The sequence below is a fragment of the Astyanax mexicanus genome, chromosome 23 (genome assembly GCF_023375975.1).
Source record: "Astyanax mexicanus isolate ESR-SI-001 chromosome 23, AstMex3_surface, whole genome shotgun sequence".
NCBI classification, from domain to species: Eukaryota; Metazoa; Chordata; class Actinopteri; order Characiformes; family Acestrorhamphidae; genus Astyanax; species Astyanax mexicanus.
The window spans coordinates 6574681-6590760 of record NC_064430.1 but is presented as its reverse complement, the minus strand read 5'-3'; the positions used below and the strand labels follow the sequence as shown (position 1 = coordinate 6590760).

General features: G+C 36.1%; 1 protein-coding gene across 1 annotated transcript; it reads right to left on the bottom strand.

The window, feature by feature from the left end:
- Positions 1 to 11332, bottom strand: tph1b (tryptophan hydroxylase 1b). The gene is made up of 11 exons (XM_022667098.2): positions 11172 to 11332; positions 9424 to 9558; positions 8439 to 8625; positions 7816 to 7916; positions 6818 to 6885; positions 6474 to 6670; positions 5022 to 5157; positions 3541 to 3667; positions 2751 to 2846; positions 1680 to 1813; positions 1 to 401 (listed from the first exon to the last, which is right to left on the bottom strand). The coding sequence occupies exons 1-11, from the start codon at positions 11259 to 11261 to the stop codon at positions 227 to 229; spliced, it is 1446 nt and encodes a 481-aa protein (XP_022522819.2). The 5' UTR covers positions 11262 to 11332; the 3' UTR covers positions 1 to 226.
- Between the last annotated feature and the right edge of the window lie 4748 nt (positions 11333 to 16080).

Genomic DNA, 16080 nt, shown 5'->3' with positions numbered 1-16080 from the left:
GTAAAATATCGGCTGTTGATTATTATTATTATATTATCTGGCTGGTACTTTAAAATCATGCCATTTAACCTGCTATTAAACAGCACAGAACAGTATTGAACAGGTATATGATTAGAGTATTTACATACAGCAGAAAATGCAGGAAATGGTTAATGGTGTTAATTGTAGTTATGGCAGGTTGTATCAGACTGCAGTCCTGGTTGCGGGCGGTGTTTGTGCCCGGCTCTCAGACGCCCAGGTGTTTGTTTAGCCGGTGCAGGGCGTCTCCTACGATGTCCAGCTCGTGACGGAGCTCCTCCACCACGCTGTTGATGCTGGGCATATCCTTCAGCACACTCACGCTCTGTGTGTACGGGTTATAACGCACGGTGAACGGGCGCCGGATCGTTTTAGCAAACTCCCTGTGAATAAAAAGAGATTTAAATATCATTTAAAAGTTAATTTATTTCAGTAATTCAGTTCAAAATGTGAAACTCATATATTATATAGATATATTACACACAGAGTGATCTGTTTTAAGCCTTTATTTCTTTTATTGTTGATGATCAATTATGGCTTACATCCAATGAAAGCCCAAAAATCAGTTTCTCAGAAAATTAGAATATTATATAAGACCAATTGGTACTTTTGGCAGTGTGGGCAGTGTGCCAAGTCCTGCTGGAAAATGAAATCCACATTTCCAAAAATGTTGTTAGCGGAAGATTTTGTGGGAAAACAAAACTTCACTGACTTTAGACTTGATAATAAAACACAGTGGATCAACACCAGCAGATGACATGTCTCTCCAAACCATCACTGATTGGTGGAAACTTCACACTAGACCTCAAGCAGTTTGGACTGTGTGTCTCTCCACTCTTCCTCCAGACTCTGGTTCCTTTATTTCCAAATAAAATGCAAAATTTACTGATTTTTTTTTTATTATTACTGATTATTTTATCGATTATTTAGTATATATTATGCCTGTCAAGATTATTTTACCATTAAACAATATAAAAAATATATATGAAAACGGCCTTAATCATATTTGCTGAACTCACCTTATCTTGGTGATAATTTAGCAATTTCAAATTCTGAATATTATTAACAATGAAACCTTAAATGCTATTCAATTGGATTTAATTGCATTCTCGTGCTATTATACTGTAGCAATTTTTTTATGTAAGAGGAATAATATGGTCTTCAAATGAAAATAATGAAATTTATCCCAATCATTAGTTGGACAGTGTATCAGCCACAAAAAGTAGTCATTGCTATCTTTTCATATTTCAATAAATGTTAACTATATATAGTTTTGTGCCATGAGATTTGATCAACAATAAATCATTGATAAAAGTTCTAAAATGTGCATGAAATTATTTCATACGCTTTATGATTCACGCCAAAAACTACTTGAAGAAGAATTGAGTAAATAGTGCCAATTCATCCACATGCTGCTTTTCTTATTTACGAAGCTTTTAAAAAGTAATACATTGATATGAACCTGTCCAGAAATAGTTATTAGTACATACTGTACATACAATGCTCTTTTTTTACATATACAAATGATGTGAAACACCAAAAACTGTTCTAAGTACTAGTAGCAGCTTCTGTTGGATGGTGGAGAATGTTAGCATAATGCTAAACATAAGTGAGTGAGTGAGATAAGCTTTTAAATACCTTTTAAATAAATCAATATTTACCTCATTCTAATTTTGGCCTCCTCGAAGCTCTCAGACATGAAGTAGACATCCTGAAAGGTGGTGATCAGACACTCCTGCTTGCAGGTGACTTTCGGCTCAAATGGGAGAATTTTGGCATTGCCGGAAAGAGCATGCTGGAATGGAAAAGTAAGTTTACTCTGAGAAAACACTAAATGCACACTGTATATAACATATTCTAGCTATGCATTTCTAATGTATACATACACATATATTATATATTATATACAGACTTTAAATATATAAAACATTTCAGTGCAATATTCTTATTGGTGCAACATTGACATTTTAGGATAGAAGATAGGTCTAGCAATGCTGCTGGTCTTAGCGTAGCATACAGCTTTGGAAAACATTAAGAGACCACTTCAGTTTCTGGATCAGCTTCCCTGATTTTACTATGTATAGGTTTATGTTTGATTAAAATGAACATGGCTGTTTTATTCTATAAACTATGTACAACATTTCTCCCAAATTCCAAATAAAAATATTGTAATTCAGAGCATTTATTTGCAGAAAATGAGAAATGGCTTACAAAATGCAAAGCTTTCAGACCTCAAATAATGCAAAGAAAACAAGTTCATAATTACAATTTTTTAAGAGAAATCAATATTTGGTGGAATAACCCTGGTGGTTTTTAATCACAGTTTTCATGCATCTTGGCATCATGTTCTCCTCCACCAGTCTTACACACTGCTTTTGAATAACTTTACGCCTTTACTCCTGGTGCAAAAATTCAAGCAGTTAAGTTTGGTTTGATGGCTTGTGGTCATCAATCTTCCTCTTCATTATATTCCAGAGGTTTTCAATTTGGTAAAATCAAAGAAACGTATAATTTTTAAGTGGTCTCTTCCAAATTCCAATGTGGGGTGTATCTTGTCTTGTCGTGTCTTGTCTTACCTCAAAACTATTCCCAACTGTATTTTTCAGTTACATTTATCATGCCTAATTTTATAGTGACTAATAGGCAGAATCTAATTTGGTTGTCACCTTTCTTACCTTCTTACCTTTAAGAGCAATTAAGAGTATTAAACTGCATTTAAAATGTTATTTTACCTGAAGTTCGCTGATGGAGGAGAGCAGACCAGCTCCGTACGCTCTGAGTTTACCCTCCTGCTTACACAGGCCGAACTCCACCGTGAAAAAATAGCACTGCAAACATACAAATAGGGGAAAACTGCATATTACATATATACCTGCATACATACAGGGGTTGGACAATGAAACTGAAACACCTGGTTTTAGACCACAATAATTTATTGTCCTGACGGACAGTTCTGGGACATGTTAGCACCCGAACATCCCTTTCAGACAGCTCCCTCTTACAGCGTCCACAGTTAATCCTGTTGGATGTGGTTGGTCCTTCTTGGTGGTATGCTGACATTACCCTGGATACCGTGGCTCTTGATACATCACAAAGACTTGCTGTCTTGGTCACAGATGCGGCAGCAAGACGTGCACCAACAATTTGTCCTCTTTTGAACTCTGGTATGTCACCCATAAAGTTGTGTGCATTGCAACATTTTGAGCAAAACTGTGCTCTTACCCTGCTAATTGAACCTTCATACTCTGCTCTTACTGGTGCAATGTGCAATTAATGAAGATTGGCCATCTATCTACACATTAAAACACTCTCAGTCACAGGTATACATCAATGACATTAAGACACATTAAGCACCATGAGTTTTATATATTAGTTTTACAGCTGTTAAGGCTGTAATATGTATTATTATTGTATTATGTCAGAATTCACAGCACTAACCGCAGGACAAACATTCAGAAAATAGCACAATAATAAGGTTAGTGAGCAAGGTGTTGAGCATCACTGTAATGAGAGTGTACCTACAGTAGCCAGTTTCTGCACAGCGTCATCAGAAGCCCCAAGAGAAGCCAGACCTAATTCCTGAGAGAACTGAGCGAAGCTCGGCTCCGCCAGCAGCGGCACGTGACCCAGCAGCTCATGACACGTGTCCCTGAAACATAATAACAACATAACAAATACTGTGATACAAACTGTACCTGTATAAACAGTGATGGATATGCTATATGGACAAATATAGCTAAATAAGGCCTATAATGTAATATATTGTAGAAACTTTTACATTGCATTACATTACATTTGGCAGACACTTTTGTCCAAAGCGACTTACAATAGTAATAGCTGATTAAGACCTATAATGCAATGTAATGTAGAAACTTGTAGAAACTATTTTTCTTTTTTTATTATTATTTTTTTCCAATTGTCTTTGATAAAACCACCCATATTCTTATTTGTATGTTTAATGTATAATTTAATGACTGTGTCCCTTATTATTGTTGTTATAAGTTTACCTTTTATTTTGTGCCTTTTTAGTATGTAAAGTAAAGTGTCTTTGAGAATTTTGAAAAGCGCTATACAAATAAATTCTATTATTATTATAAAGACTGTAGTCCTGAAGCGCTTCAAAGAGACCTTAACCATAATCATATACAGTACCAGTCAAATGTTTGGCCATACCATCTTTTCCTATATTGTAAATGTATGCTGATGTCCTACAGACTATAAAGGAACACATAAGGAATCATGTAGTGACTTAAAAGTGTTAAACAAACCAAAATACTCTGTGAAGAAGCATTTAGGTGATCTTATCTAAGCTGTTAATTTGCAGTTTCTGAGGCTGGTAACTCTGAGGAAACTTTTGATCTTCCTTTCCTGGGATGGTCCTGATGAGTGCCAGTTTCACCATTACAGTGGTTTTGATGGTCTTTGTGGTGACTGCACTTAAGAAGACCTTAATTTTGTTTTAATGTATTTTTATCTTCACCTAGTTAAGTAGTTTTTGCTTCTCATAATATGAATTAGAACATTACTCAAATAGAGCCATTCGCTGTATACCTGTAACTCTACCTCTTCACAACTTTACTTTACAACTGATGCTCTCAAACACTTTATTAAGAGGCAAGAAATTCAAGTAATTAACTCTTGACGAGTTCAGCACAGCTGTTAACTGAAAGCCTGAATTTCAGGTGACTCTACCTCATAAGGCTGACTGAGAAAATCCAGACAAGATGTGCAAAACTGTCTAATCTAAGCAAGAGGGGCTACTTTGAAGAATTTAAAATATAAAACATATTCTGGTTTGTTTAACACTTTTTGTTTGTTAAAGACTGTAATTCCATATGTTTTTCTTTATAGTTTGGATGACTTGAGGTTGAGGGAGAGGTGGGATGTCTGTGATATGTGTATGGAAATAGAACATGAAAATCACAGTGTAAAACAGCAGATGGTGATAGAGAGAGGCTGCTATGCTTTAGCACTGGTATGGGACGGTAGTACAGAGTACTCACGGCTCTGGAGTGTAGAGTGGAGCTGAACTGTGACGAACATACTGAGTACAGTGGAAAACCCTGAAGGCCAGTCCAGCCAGGAAATCCCGCGGGGACAGGTATCCAGCCACAGGACGGATGGTGAAACCTGTTCGCTCTAATATGAATCCACACATGAAAAACTTGAATGAACTCACAGAGAAGACTAAAAACAAATCTACATATTTTATTCACCTGACTATCACCTTCAAAGTAGAATTATTATACAAAGCAATTGATGTAACCCAAAATAATATACTATCATATATTTTGTGTTCTGGTTAAGTCAGTGGAAATAATAATAATTATGTAAAACAATGTAGTATACAGTACTTGAGAAAAATGATTTTGAAAATAAAATATATAAGTTCAGAAAAATCTTAAATTAAAATATATATGTATATACCAGTGGCGTGCAGTTAATATAGTGGGTACCCCTTCTGCAACCCCCCCCCCCCACCACCCTCCACCTGCCAACTTACACATAGATTTATATTAGAACTACATATTCTCTGTCTCGACTTAGTTATATGAGCTTAATGCACATTAACAGCCTTAAAATACAGCAGCTACAAACCACAAAATCAATGCTTACTTTTCCTACAAGTACAGCCGGCCAACCAATATCACTCATTTGTATGCCTACAAGATGCCAGGTCAGCCAAAACATTAAGTACACACAAAAAGTCACCAGTCAGACGGCCTATTATTGTAAATCAGTTTCAAATTGAAGGGCACCTTTTAAAAAGGCTATTTAATATGATGTGACACAATATTTGTCTCATTTACCGTTGCAATTCCATTTTAGTTCGCTAACTATTAAACTAATCCAGCATGCTCCCTTGTTTTACACTAAGCAACGCATAGTCCTTTCATCACAGTGCCGAGAAGGGTTTAGGCAGCCATGGCCGCGCCCCCAAAGTGAAAACCATGAATCTGATTGGTTAGATTGTCCTGCGACTTTATTGCTAATATACTCATTACTACACCCTTCTCAAAATCAGGAGAAGGGTCCACACAGACACACGGGGGCAGAAGCCATTTAAAAAAGCTTGTCAGTCAGATAAGAGTCCTGTAGCAACTGAAAAACGCAGACTAATGCTTTGAATTAGTTGCTGTTTTTTTATTTTAGTTTATTTATAAAAGAAATGCTTATAGTTCACAATAACTATAATATAGATTTTCTGATTAAATATTATGTATTGATTTACATGCACCTATTGTCACCCCTTCTCTGAAGGGTTAGAAGGGCCTCACTGCACACCACTGATATATAAATTATATGTGTAAAGATAACTGTACTTTAATTATATGACATGAACTTAACATTTATTAGGTAATTGGTTACAGCAAACGTCTAGAGTTTAGTGAATTTATTGGGTTTTACAGTGTAGAATTTACAGTAATTTGATTAATCTGAGGGTTCAGTCTCACCCCTGAGGAAGCGAGAGACGTCCTCCAGCTGGGGGATATTGTCCTCTCTGTAGCCGCAGTGCTGGGAGAGCAGGGGGAGGTTCAGCAGGTATTCTCTGCAGGCGTGGGAGGGGTACAACTTATTCAGCTCCCTAAACACCACCCCCCACGTCCTCACCTCCTCCTCCGTAAACTCCACCCGCGGGATCGCCTCCCCACTGAGAGAAAGACATGAAATTATATACTGTATAAACAAAAAACGTCCTATTTTTAACGGAAAACAAATATTTCATTCAATTTTGGAGTATTTCTATTGGTCCGATCACCTGTAAAGTTACCAGTTTTTGGAAATTGGTGAGACTTACTGTTTGTAATTCATTGCAAGGTCAGCAAAATATTTCCGCCTCTTTCGGTACACGTTGTCTTTAAATCCCTGAGAAAAAGAAAAAACAAATACAAAACAGAACCTTTGTTATATTTAGCTTGTATTTCTTTTTTTATATTTATCAAAAATGTTCTTCGTTTTATCTCCCCAATTTAGCTAGGCCAATTTTCCCATCAATTCAGACGCTACTCAGCTGTATATCCCCCCTATCATTACTGATGCCTCAACACCAGGAGGGTGAAGACTAGCACACGCCTCCTCCGATACATGTAAAGTCAGACTCCGCCTCTTTTTGAACTGCTGCTGATGCAGCATTGGCGAGTAGAATCACAGCGCTAACACTCGGAGGAAAGCGCAGCGACTCGGTTCTAATACATCAGCTCACAGATGCCTTGTGCAAGAGTAAGGCCAAGTGTGCTCTCTCGGGGCTCTGGCAGCCGATGGCAAGCTGCATGACTGGGATTCGAACCAGCAATCTCCTTATCATAGTGGCGGCGCTGGACCACTTGGCGCCAGACTGGTGTTTCTCAGATATATACATTTATATACATTAAAAAACACAGTATAATTTGAATTAGCCCAGCTAACAGAGGACATTAAAAATGTTTAGCAATATTTAAAATAGATTTCCAGGAAGGTTAGCTTATAACGTTAATGAAAAAATGTTTCATCATGTTTTCATTACAACGTTATTAGAAAGATTAATTAGCAAGATTAATACTGACATCATGGAAACATTGAAATTATATTTGAATGGCAGTCTACGCCTCATTTAACAATATAAAGACTAAAGAAATGTAAGAATAATGATGTATTCTTTATAATAATGATAATTCAACTTAAAAAAAATTTTTTTTTAGAAAAGTCATATCATAAAAAAAATATTACATAGTGATATAGGCAATAAAACAACAATGCTTTAATAATAAATGTAAAAGTGTTAATAAATAAATGTGCAATTAAAGAGAGAGCACTCACAGGATGATCCGCATCAAGAGCAGAACCGTACATCAGAACCCGGTTAGCACACTTATCCAGATCTGAGATCTTTCTGGGGAACCAGGGTTCTTCTGGAAAATCTGCAAACATCATACAGAAGCTCTTTTTTTACCATTTAGCATTAAGCATTCAGCATTAATACAGGTTATTTGAGGTGCGTAATGCAATATATTTAAAGTCCATAAAGTATAAAGACTGGACAAAAATACACATGTAATCAAGTAATTGTTTCAATGCATGTTAGGGAGTAGGCTTTTGAGAACTCACTGCCAAGATAGCAATAAACATCTGACTGTTAATGTCTGTCTAGGTTGTATTCAGTCAGTGGAGCACCTGTGTTTTCCATTGCCAAGATAGCAATACACCAGAAATGTACTTAAACACACCTTATATCCAGATCACCATGCACATCAGCGTAAATATATTCACACAAACACACCATTGCTATTGCAACAATAGAGTTTGCGGGGTGTAAGATAGCAATGAGCATCGGAATGCACCTTGTGCATATCTGTTTTGAAACTAAAGCAAGCTCAAAACTTAGCTGAATAAATGAATGAATAAATAACTGAAATGCTGGATGTTGGAGGGGGGGATTGTACCTGTATCTGGATCAGGTAGGGGTCTCTCTGGTGGGTCCATGGTGACGGTGTTGGTCTGTTTCTTCAGCAGCTGGATGATCTCCTTCAGAGTGTCTCGCTCGCTGTCGCAGTCCACCAACACCTCCAGCTCCGAGTTACTCCTCCTCGACTTACGAGACTCGATATGCAGCAGCTTCACCTGGTTCTCCTGCTGAAGAAAAAAAAAGTAGCACATTTTCTATCATTTTAAACTACTGTTGGAATGTTCAACATTTTTATTTTGCAGATGATTTTTCTTGAAATGTACATGAGGGACATCTGTAAGATGATGTAGATACACCACTCCATACACCACATGGACACTGATGTGATGTAGTAATTACAACTGCTGTGAGTGATGGGTGAGTGACGGGGCAGTTTGTAGAGTAAAGTGAGAATACAGTAAGTGCAGGACCAGTATTAATATTCATATAATATATAATAAAGTACAGGACTCCATTTTATTACACCATAACATGATAAATTGTAAGAAGTAGAATAAGAAGATAAAGAAACGAAAGATTAACAATAATATGAAGATTCATAGGAAACAACAAAAAGAAATAAGGTAAATAAGAAAAAGCTAAATGGAAAGAACAGTGAAAAAGAACATGAAAAACAAAGGGATTCGGATGAAATAAAACATGTAGAAGAAGAAGGCAAGTTTAATTGTATAGCACATTTCATACACAGAGGCAATTCAAAGTGAATTACAGAAATATTAAGACTGTAGAATAAGTTTAAAAGAAAGTTATAAGAAATTATAAATGAAAGTGAAAAATATAACATTTATAATAGAATTAAAATTAATAAAATTGGAAAATAAGAAATAAATTTAAGACATAAATCAGAGCAATGTTAAAAATAAAACATTACAAGACATTATACTTAAAATAATATACAAGTATTGAAAACGAATATTCACTGGTAACATCACACTGAATACTAAAATTAAAACAGTTTATACCTGAAACAGTTTTAAAGCTTTTACGAGGTTCCCGACTTCATTCTTCAGAGAGAAGATAATCGCTGCATGTTCTCTTTTAGAGGAGAGGATTCTTCCTTGGTTCTCCTCAATGTTGTTAAATGTAGATTTATTTAGCTTTAAATAAAAAAACACAACATTTATCATGTGCAGAATGAGGCAGAGCATATACACAATACACAACATATACACAACACACAACATATACACAATACACAACATATACACAATACACAACATATACACAATACACAACGTATAACCAAGACACAATATTATATAGTTATCGGCAGTGGGTCAGGTTGCTTACACATGGTCAGTATCAACTGGACAGAACCAGACTAATAGAGTCCTATCAACTAAGACAGTATTGCAAGATGAAGAAGAAGAAGAAGAAGAAGAAGAAGAAGAAGAAGAAGAAGAAGAAGAAGTAGAAGAATGAGTGAGGATATTGAAAAGGAACGTCAGTATTTTGGTGTAAAGAGTTCTGGTTTCTGGTCAGTTCAGCACCCTGTGCCGGACAGCAGCTATAGAAGCTCAGTTATTAAGTCTGTCTAGATAAACACTGATATAATGTAGTGATTATAACTGCTGAGAGTGATGAATGTACAGTAATCACAGGACCAGTATTAATATTCATATAAATATTCAAATAAAGCACAGGACCATATTTTATTACACCATAGCATGATTATTATAAGTAAATAAAGGGAAAAGGAAAAACAGAAAAAATAAAGTAAAAATGAAACAAAGCTTATAAAGAAGAAGGGAGAATAAAGGAAGGAGAAGAGAGGTGAAGAAGTAATAAAAGGAAGAAGGAAGATAAAAAAGTTAAATAAAGAGGAAGAGGAGAGAAGAAGAAGAAGAAAAAGTAGAAGATTTTGATTAGGTAAAAATTAAGATAAAGAAGGAAGCAATACAAGACAATGATTAAGTAGAAGTTAAATATAGGATGTTTAAAGTAAGCTGAAAAAGAGGATAAAGAAAAGAAAGAAGGAAGGAAGACTAAACAAAGAAGGACAAATGAGGAAAGAAATAAGTTGATGAGTTATCAAAAGAAGAAGAGAGAAAGAGAAGGAAGAAAAAGGTGATGATGAAATACAAGATGAACATAAAGAATATATGAATAACGCACATATAAATATTCAAATAAAGCAAAGGACCATATTTTATTATACTATAACATAATAATTATAAGAAGAAGAAAATGAAGAATATGAGGGAATAAAAGAAGAAAAGAGGAAAAACAGATAGAATAAATGGTATGAAGGAATAAAGGAATAAAGATAACAAAGAAGAAAACAGGAAGAAAGAAAGACAAGGAAAATGAAGAAGAAATCAAAGGAGGAAGGAGAAGAAGGGGCAGAAAATAATAAAGAAGAGGAGGGTAGAAAAAGAAGAAAAAAAGAAAAGAAGTGAAAGCAGTGAAAAAAAGGATGAAAATGATTAAGTAGAAGTTAAAAAGTTGATTAAATATGAAAAAGAAGACAAAGAAAAAGAAAGAAAAGAAAATAAAAATAAAAAGAAGGAAAGAAGATAAACGAAAAAAAGTTGAAGAGGCAGCAAAAGAAGAAGAGGGAAAGTGGAGGAAGAAATAGGGGATGATGTTTAAGAAATACAAGAAGAACGTGAAAAAGGGAAAGAAGAGTAGAAAAGACTTAGAAGAAGAGACACGTTACACAAAGAAAGACAAATATAAAAGAAAGATGAATAAGTGAGAGTGCACTGACCTCATTATTGATCTGTTTCTCCTCATAGTATTTATTAATGGAGTCGAATGATCTTCCTCTGCGGGGTCCCTCAGTCTTATTGGAAAACATGCCTTTAAACAGCAACACACACTCTCTCTCTTTACCTTTCTTTACCTCTCTCTCTCTCTTTCTCTTTCTCTCTCTCTCTCTCTCTCTTTCTCACACTGTGCTGTGTGTCTCTCAGATCTGGAGCTGCTGAGCTATTTATTAGGTGTGTTGTATGGAGGGGGGCGGAGCTTCTCAGACTCAGCTCTGTATTGGTCAGCAGGCCACAGAGTGAACAGTGAACAGTGGACATAGTGATCATGTGACGTCACTGGGTACCTTTATTATACCGAAACATTATCATTATATTTACCCACTGAGAGCAATAGCTACTTTAATTTACACCCATTGCTGACACAGATGTGCAAATGCACATATACTGTATATATTAGCTTGTCAATGTAGTTCCTGTAGAGATATACTGCAATAAAACAGGTAAAACATTGGCGTGTCTCTTGCCTAGACTGCACACTTTTAGTTTTTGTAGATTACTACTAAAATCATCCAAACTATAAAGAAAAAATATGAAATTATGTTTTATATTGTAAATTCTTCAAAGTAGCCCCTCTTGCTTAGATTAGACAGTTTTGCACATCTTGGCTGGATTTTCTCAGTCAGCTTTATGAGGTAGAGTCACCTGGAATTCAGGCTTTCAGTTAACAGCTGTGCTGAACTCGTCAAGAGTTAATTACTTGAATTTCTTGTCTCTTAATAAAGTGTTTGAGAGCATCAGTTAAAGTAAAGTAGTGAAGAGGTAGAGTTACAGGTATACAGTGAATAGTGAATATTTGAATAATGTTCTAATCCAGATTATGAGAAGCAAGAACTACTCAACTAAGTAAAGAAAATAAAATGACTTTAAGAAATGGAGGTCAGTCAATGGAGGTCAGTTAACCCTAGAACACTAATGTTAAAATTAGTAACACCATCACTAACATTGGATATATACTGTATGACAAGTTTTGGAACCCTTTTTTAAATTTTACAACATACAACATCACATAAAATGAAAAAGTACCATGGATGACCCTATAAAAATGCAGAAAAAATATAGTAAAATCAGGTCATGGTAATCTTTAACAGGTAATGGTCTTTGGTCTTTGGTCCACCCATTCCTGAGACATGTGAGCGCCTGATTTAAACACACAAACACATTAAGATGAGGTAAATTACACCCATAAAATATGTTACGCTCTATCACTAATATTGGATTGAAAAAACATAGATGGAAGGAGAGAATCAACCATAACATCAATGACATCAATGAGAACCCTGAAGCTCCCCAAAGTCCCATACAACTCAGACAGCAGCAACACAATGAAAATCACATGAAAATATCATTCTAGGGTTAAGTGTAGTTGCAAAGACCATCAAAAATGTTACGAAGAAACTGGCTCTCATCAGGACCGCCCCAGGAAAAAAGAGCAAGAGTTCCCTCTGTTGCACAGGATAGGTTAACCAGAGTTACCAGCCTCAGAAACCACAATTAATCTATAATGCAAAAAAAAATTAAAAAATGAGAAACTACTGAACTTAAGGTGTATACAAGCTTTTGACTGATATTGTATACGTATGTACTATTTAAGAAGATTGAATACCCTATTGGTCTTATAGCTTAATATTGATTAATATTAAGTGTCTTACAGGAAATGATGTGCTTATGTGAATGGAAACCTCTGCATGGTTGTGTATAAGCTATGAACACTTTTCTATAGGAAAATTAAGACTGTTAAAAAAGAGAAAAGAGTAAATGAGAAACCAAGATAAACTGAAATACAATTCCAAAACAGCATCCTAATGCGTCAATAATTAACGCACTGTGGAAACAGTGAAGCGAAGCAGGTCTTGTTGGAAAACTCTAAGTCTATTATGTTCTTAAATGTATGAAACCGATCAAATCTGAGGCTGTGACTCACTGGCATTTCCCAGCTGGCATCCTGCGGTATTAAAGTCTGTATTAAAGGTGCCTTGGCTTTGGTATGTTTCCACCTCGTTCTGTGGGGCACGTATTCAGCACCACTGCCAACTGAACAGCTCCTCGAACTGGGGCGGGGGCTGTTTATCAGCCTACACAAACATGCAGAGGCCTTGGCATTTGTTGGGCACACACCCCACCCAACCTTTTTTTTTTTTTTTTACATTATTTATCATTAATTTTAGACTTGGGTGCTGTGTGTCGTTTTTCCGTGTGCAGGGCCTGTGTGGCGTGGCCTTGCAGGATAAAAGCGTGTTGAAAGGCAGATCAGACAGTCAAAGCTTCTAATAACCAAACAGACAACAGACAACAGACCAGCAGCTGTGATTGGCTGGTGCTGAAAGCTCCACGTTTGCTCATCACTCACTACAGGAAACCCCTAATCGAGCATCGAGCCCAGCCAAGAAAGAAGCCTAATCACGCAGCGCCCCGCTCCAGGTAAGTTGTTCCAAAGTGGGGAAGGTGGAAAGTAATAAAAAGCTGCTGTATGAAGGCAGGGCCGGATTAATGAACTCTGACTGCATTAATAATGATTTGGTAGTTATGAGCAATAGCGCTGTTTTACGAGCTCCCCCAGCAATTAATTAACCCAAAAAGTGCGATTATAATGAGCTGCTGATGTGAATCCAAGTCAAACACATGACTCATCTTTTATTCAGGCGTTCTCACGCTACCTCTCCTCTTTATTGGTCTGTAGTCTCTGCCTCCCGCCGCCGCCGGCTCATTGATCTAACAGACGGACCTACGTGGCCGTCCCCAGCGTGAAATAGCACCTTTTTTGTAGTGAACCCCTAAACCACCACACATCTCATTACGCCGGGTCAGAGGGCTCAGCGTTTCCGGAAGGATCGATCGATTCGCACACTAAGATTTGACTACGCACAATGACTAAAAAAATCTCAGTGTGTTATTTATTTTTAATGTCAATGATTCATATGCAGTGATGGCATAGTTACTGATTAAACCTTTAAAAAGTAACTTAGTTACTTTATGGATTACTTGATTTAAAAAAGTAACTAAATTACTGTTAAGTTACTTTTAAGTTACTGCAGTCTCAACATAACAGTTTTGCCGAAACTCACTTTATTGGAAGCTTCGCTCCACCTTTGGGTCTTGATCTGTAAGTATGTCGCTGCGACTCGTTTCTTCAAATTTGACGTTGTGTTTTTGAAGCTAGCTGGATGTGTAGTTCTAAGAAAACCCATAACCTTTTGGTTTAGAATCCTAAAGCTGTATATTGTCAAAAAAAAACTTGCAGATATGATATGTATCACAATACGGGGATTTGTGACTCAATATACTGCAATATTTTGCAATACTCTAAGCAATGTGATAGATTTTAATGTTTAAATATGAACCTTTAGAAACACTAACAGTTTAAAAACTAGGTCTGTGAACTTTAAAGCATTAATGCACGCAATTAATTTGGAATCAATAACGCATTTTTTTACGCGATCAAGTTTGACCCCAATTTCCATCGTAATCTGCCTTTTTTTTTTCTGGAGTGGCCAACTGTCAAATCTACTTATACATTTTAATTAAGCTTAACTGCTGATAAAGCACAGTTTAATATTATATCTAATATATTAGCCAGATAATATACTGCTATGAACAAATGATGTCTCTGCTGCTCCCTGCTGTTTACACACTGAGTAGGGTCTGTGCTGCGTTCACTGCTTACATATCGTCATATTCTTAAAATTTAGTAGTAAAAACTTGAGTAAAACTTTCATTATTACCAAGTTATAACAGCAGACTAGGTGAGATCATAGGATCAGAGGTTTAGGGATGCTGATCACCCAACAAGCCCAGTCCCATTGGGTTAAAGGTTACTGTAATTACTTGAATTTCTTGCCTCTTTAATTTAATTTGAGGGAATCAGTTGTAAAGTTGTGAAGAGGTAGAGTTACAGGTATACAGTGAATAATAGCTCTATTTGAATAATGTTCTAATCCAGATTATGAGAAGCAAGAACTACTCAAGTAGAACTTTGAAAGTGTCCTCAAGTGCAGTCACGAAGATCATCAGAAACATTATGATGGAACTGGCACTCATCAGGATCAAACTAATAAAGAAAGAGCAAGAGCTTTCTCTTTTGCACAGAATAAGTTAATTAGAGTTATCAGCCTCAGAAACTGCAAGTTAACAGCTCCCTTAGATAAAAGAGCACCTAAATGCTAAATGCTTCACATAGTATTTTGCTTTGTTTAACACTTTTAAATAAAATATAAATAAAAATACAACCTGAAAAATTGCAAACATAAAAAAAATAAATAAATGTTTTTTTAAGGGGCAAAAAAGGACAAGTTTAGGAGTTTAATCTCAGGTCATGTACCTGCCTCATTACAGGATATGAGAAGATGTGTAATGTGATGATTACTGCACTCCTTGGGGCCACACACACAGGAAATGGATAAAAACCACAGAACACTTCCAGATGCCTCATATCCTGAATGTATTTTAACCCTACGTGTGCTTTAACACAGTTAGAATGTGAATATACAGTAGACTAAGGAGTCTGCTTTGGCCTGCATGTACTTTAATGCAATTAAAGCGTGAATATGAATGTGAATGCAGATTTTAATGAGCAGTTTCCGGCTCTTCATAGCAGCAACATGTGTGTCCAGCCCTTCAACACAGGTCAATAAAGCTGATTTAAGTCTTGAGTTTTTACATGAAACCTGACGTAATCCATATATAACTCAAGAAGAGTCGACAATGGCGACATAGAATTACGTTATCTTTAAACAGAGTAGGATGTTAACAGTATACATGGCATTTCCAGTATATTTACTGTTTGGGTAACTATGTTAGTTTGCGCATTTAATGATGGCAGCAATTATCTATGACAATCCTAATTTCTCATGT

What these genes read in the sequence shown, in the direction of transcription:
- tph1b (XM_022667098.2), bottom strand. Translation starts at nt 11,261, where the DNA reads ATGTTTTCCAATAAGACTGAGGGACCCCGCAGAGGAAGATCATTCGAC. An exon ending in CCTACCTGATCCAGATACAG is followed by an intron (nt 7,917 to 8,438) that starts GTACAATCCCCC and finishes TGATGTTTGCAG; the next exon opens with ATTTTCCAGAAGAACCCTGG. An exon ending in CGTCTCTCGCTTCCTCAGGG is followed by an intron (nt 5,158 to 6,473) that starts GTGAGACTGAAC and finishes GATTCATATTAG; the next exon opens with AGCGAACAGGTTTCACCATC.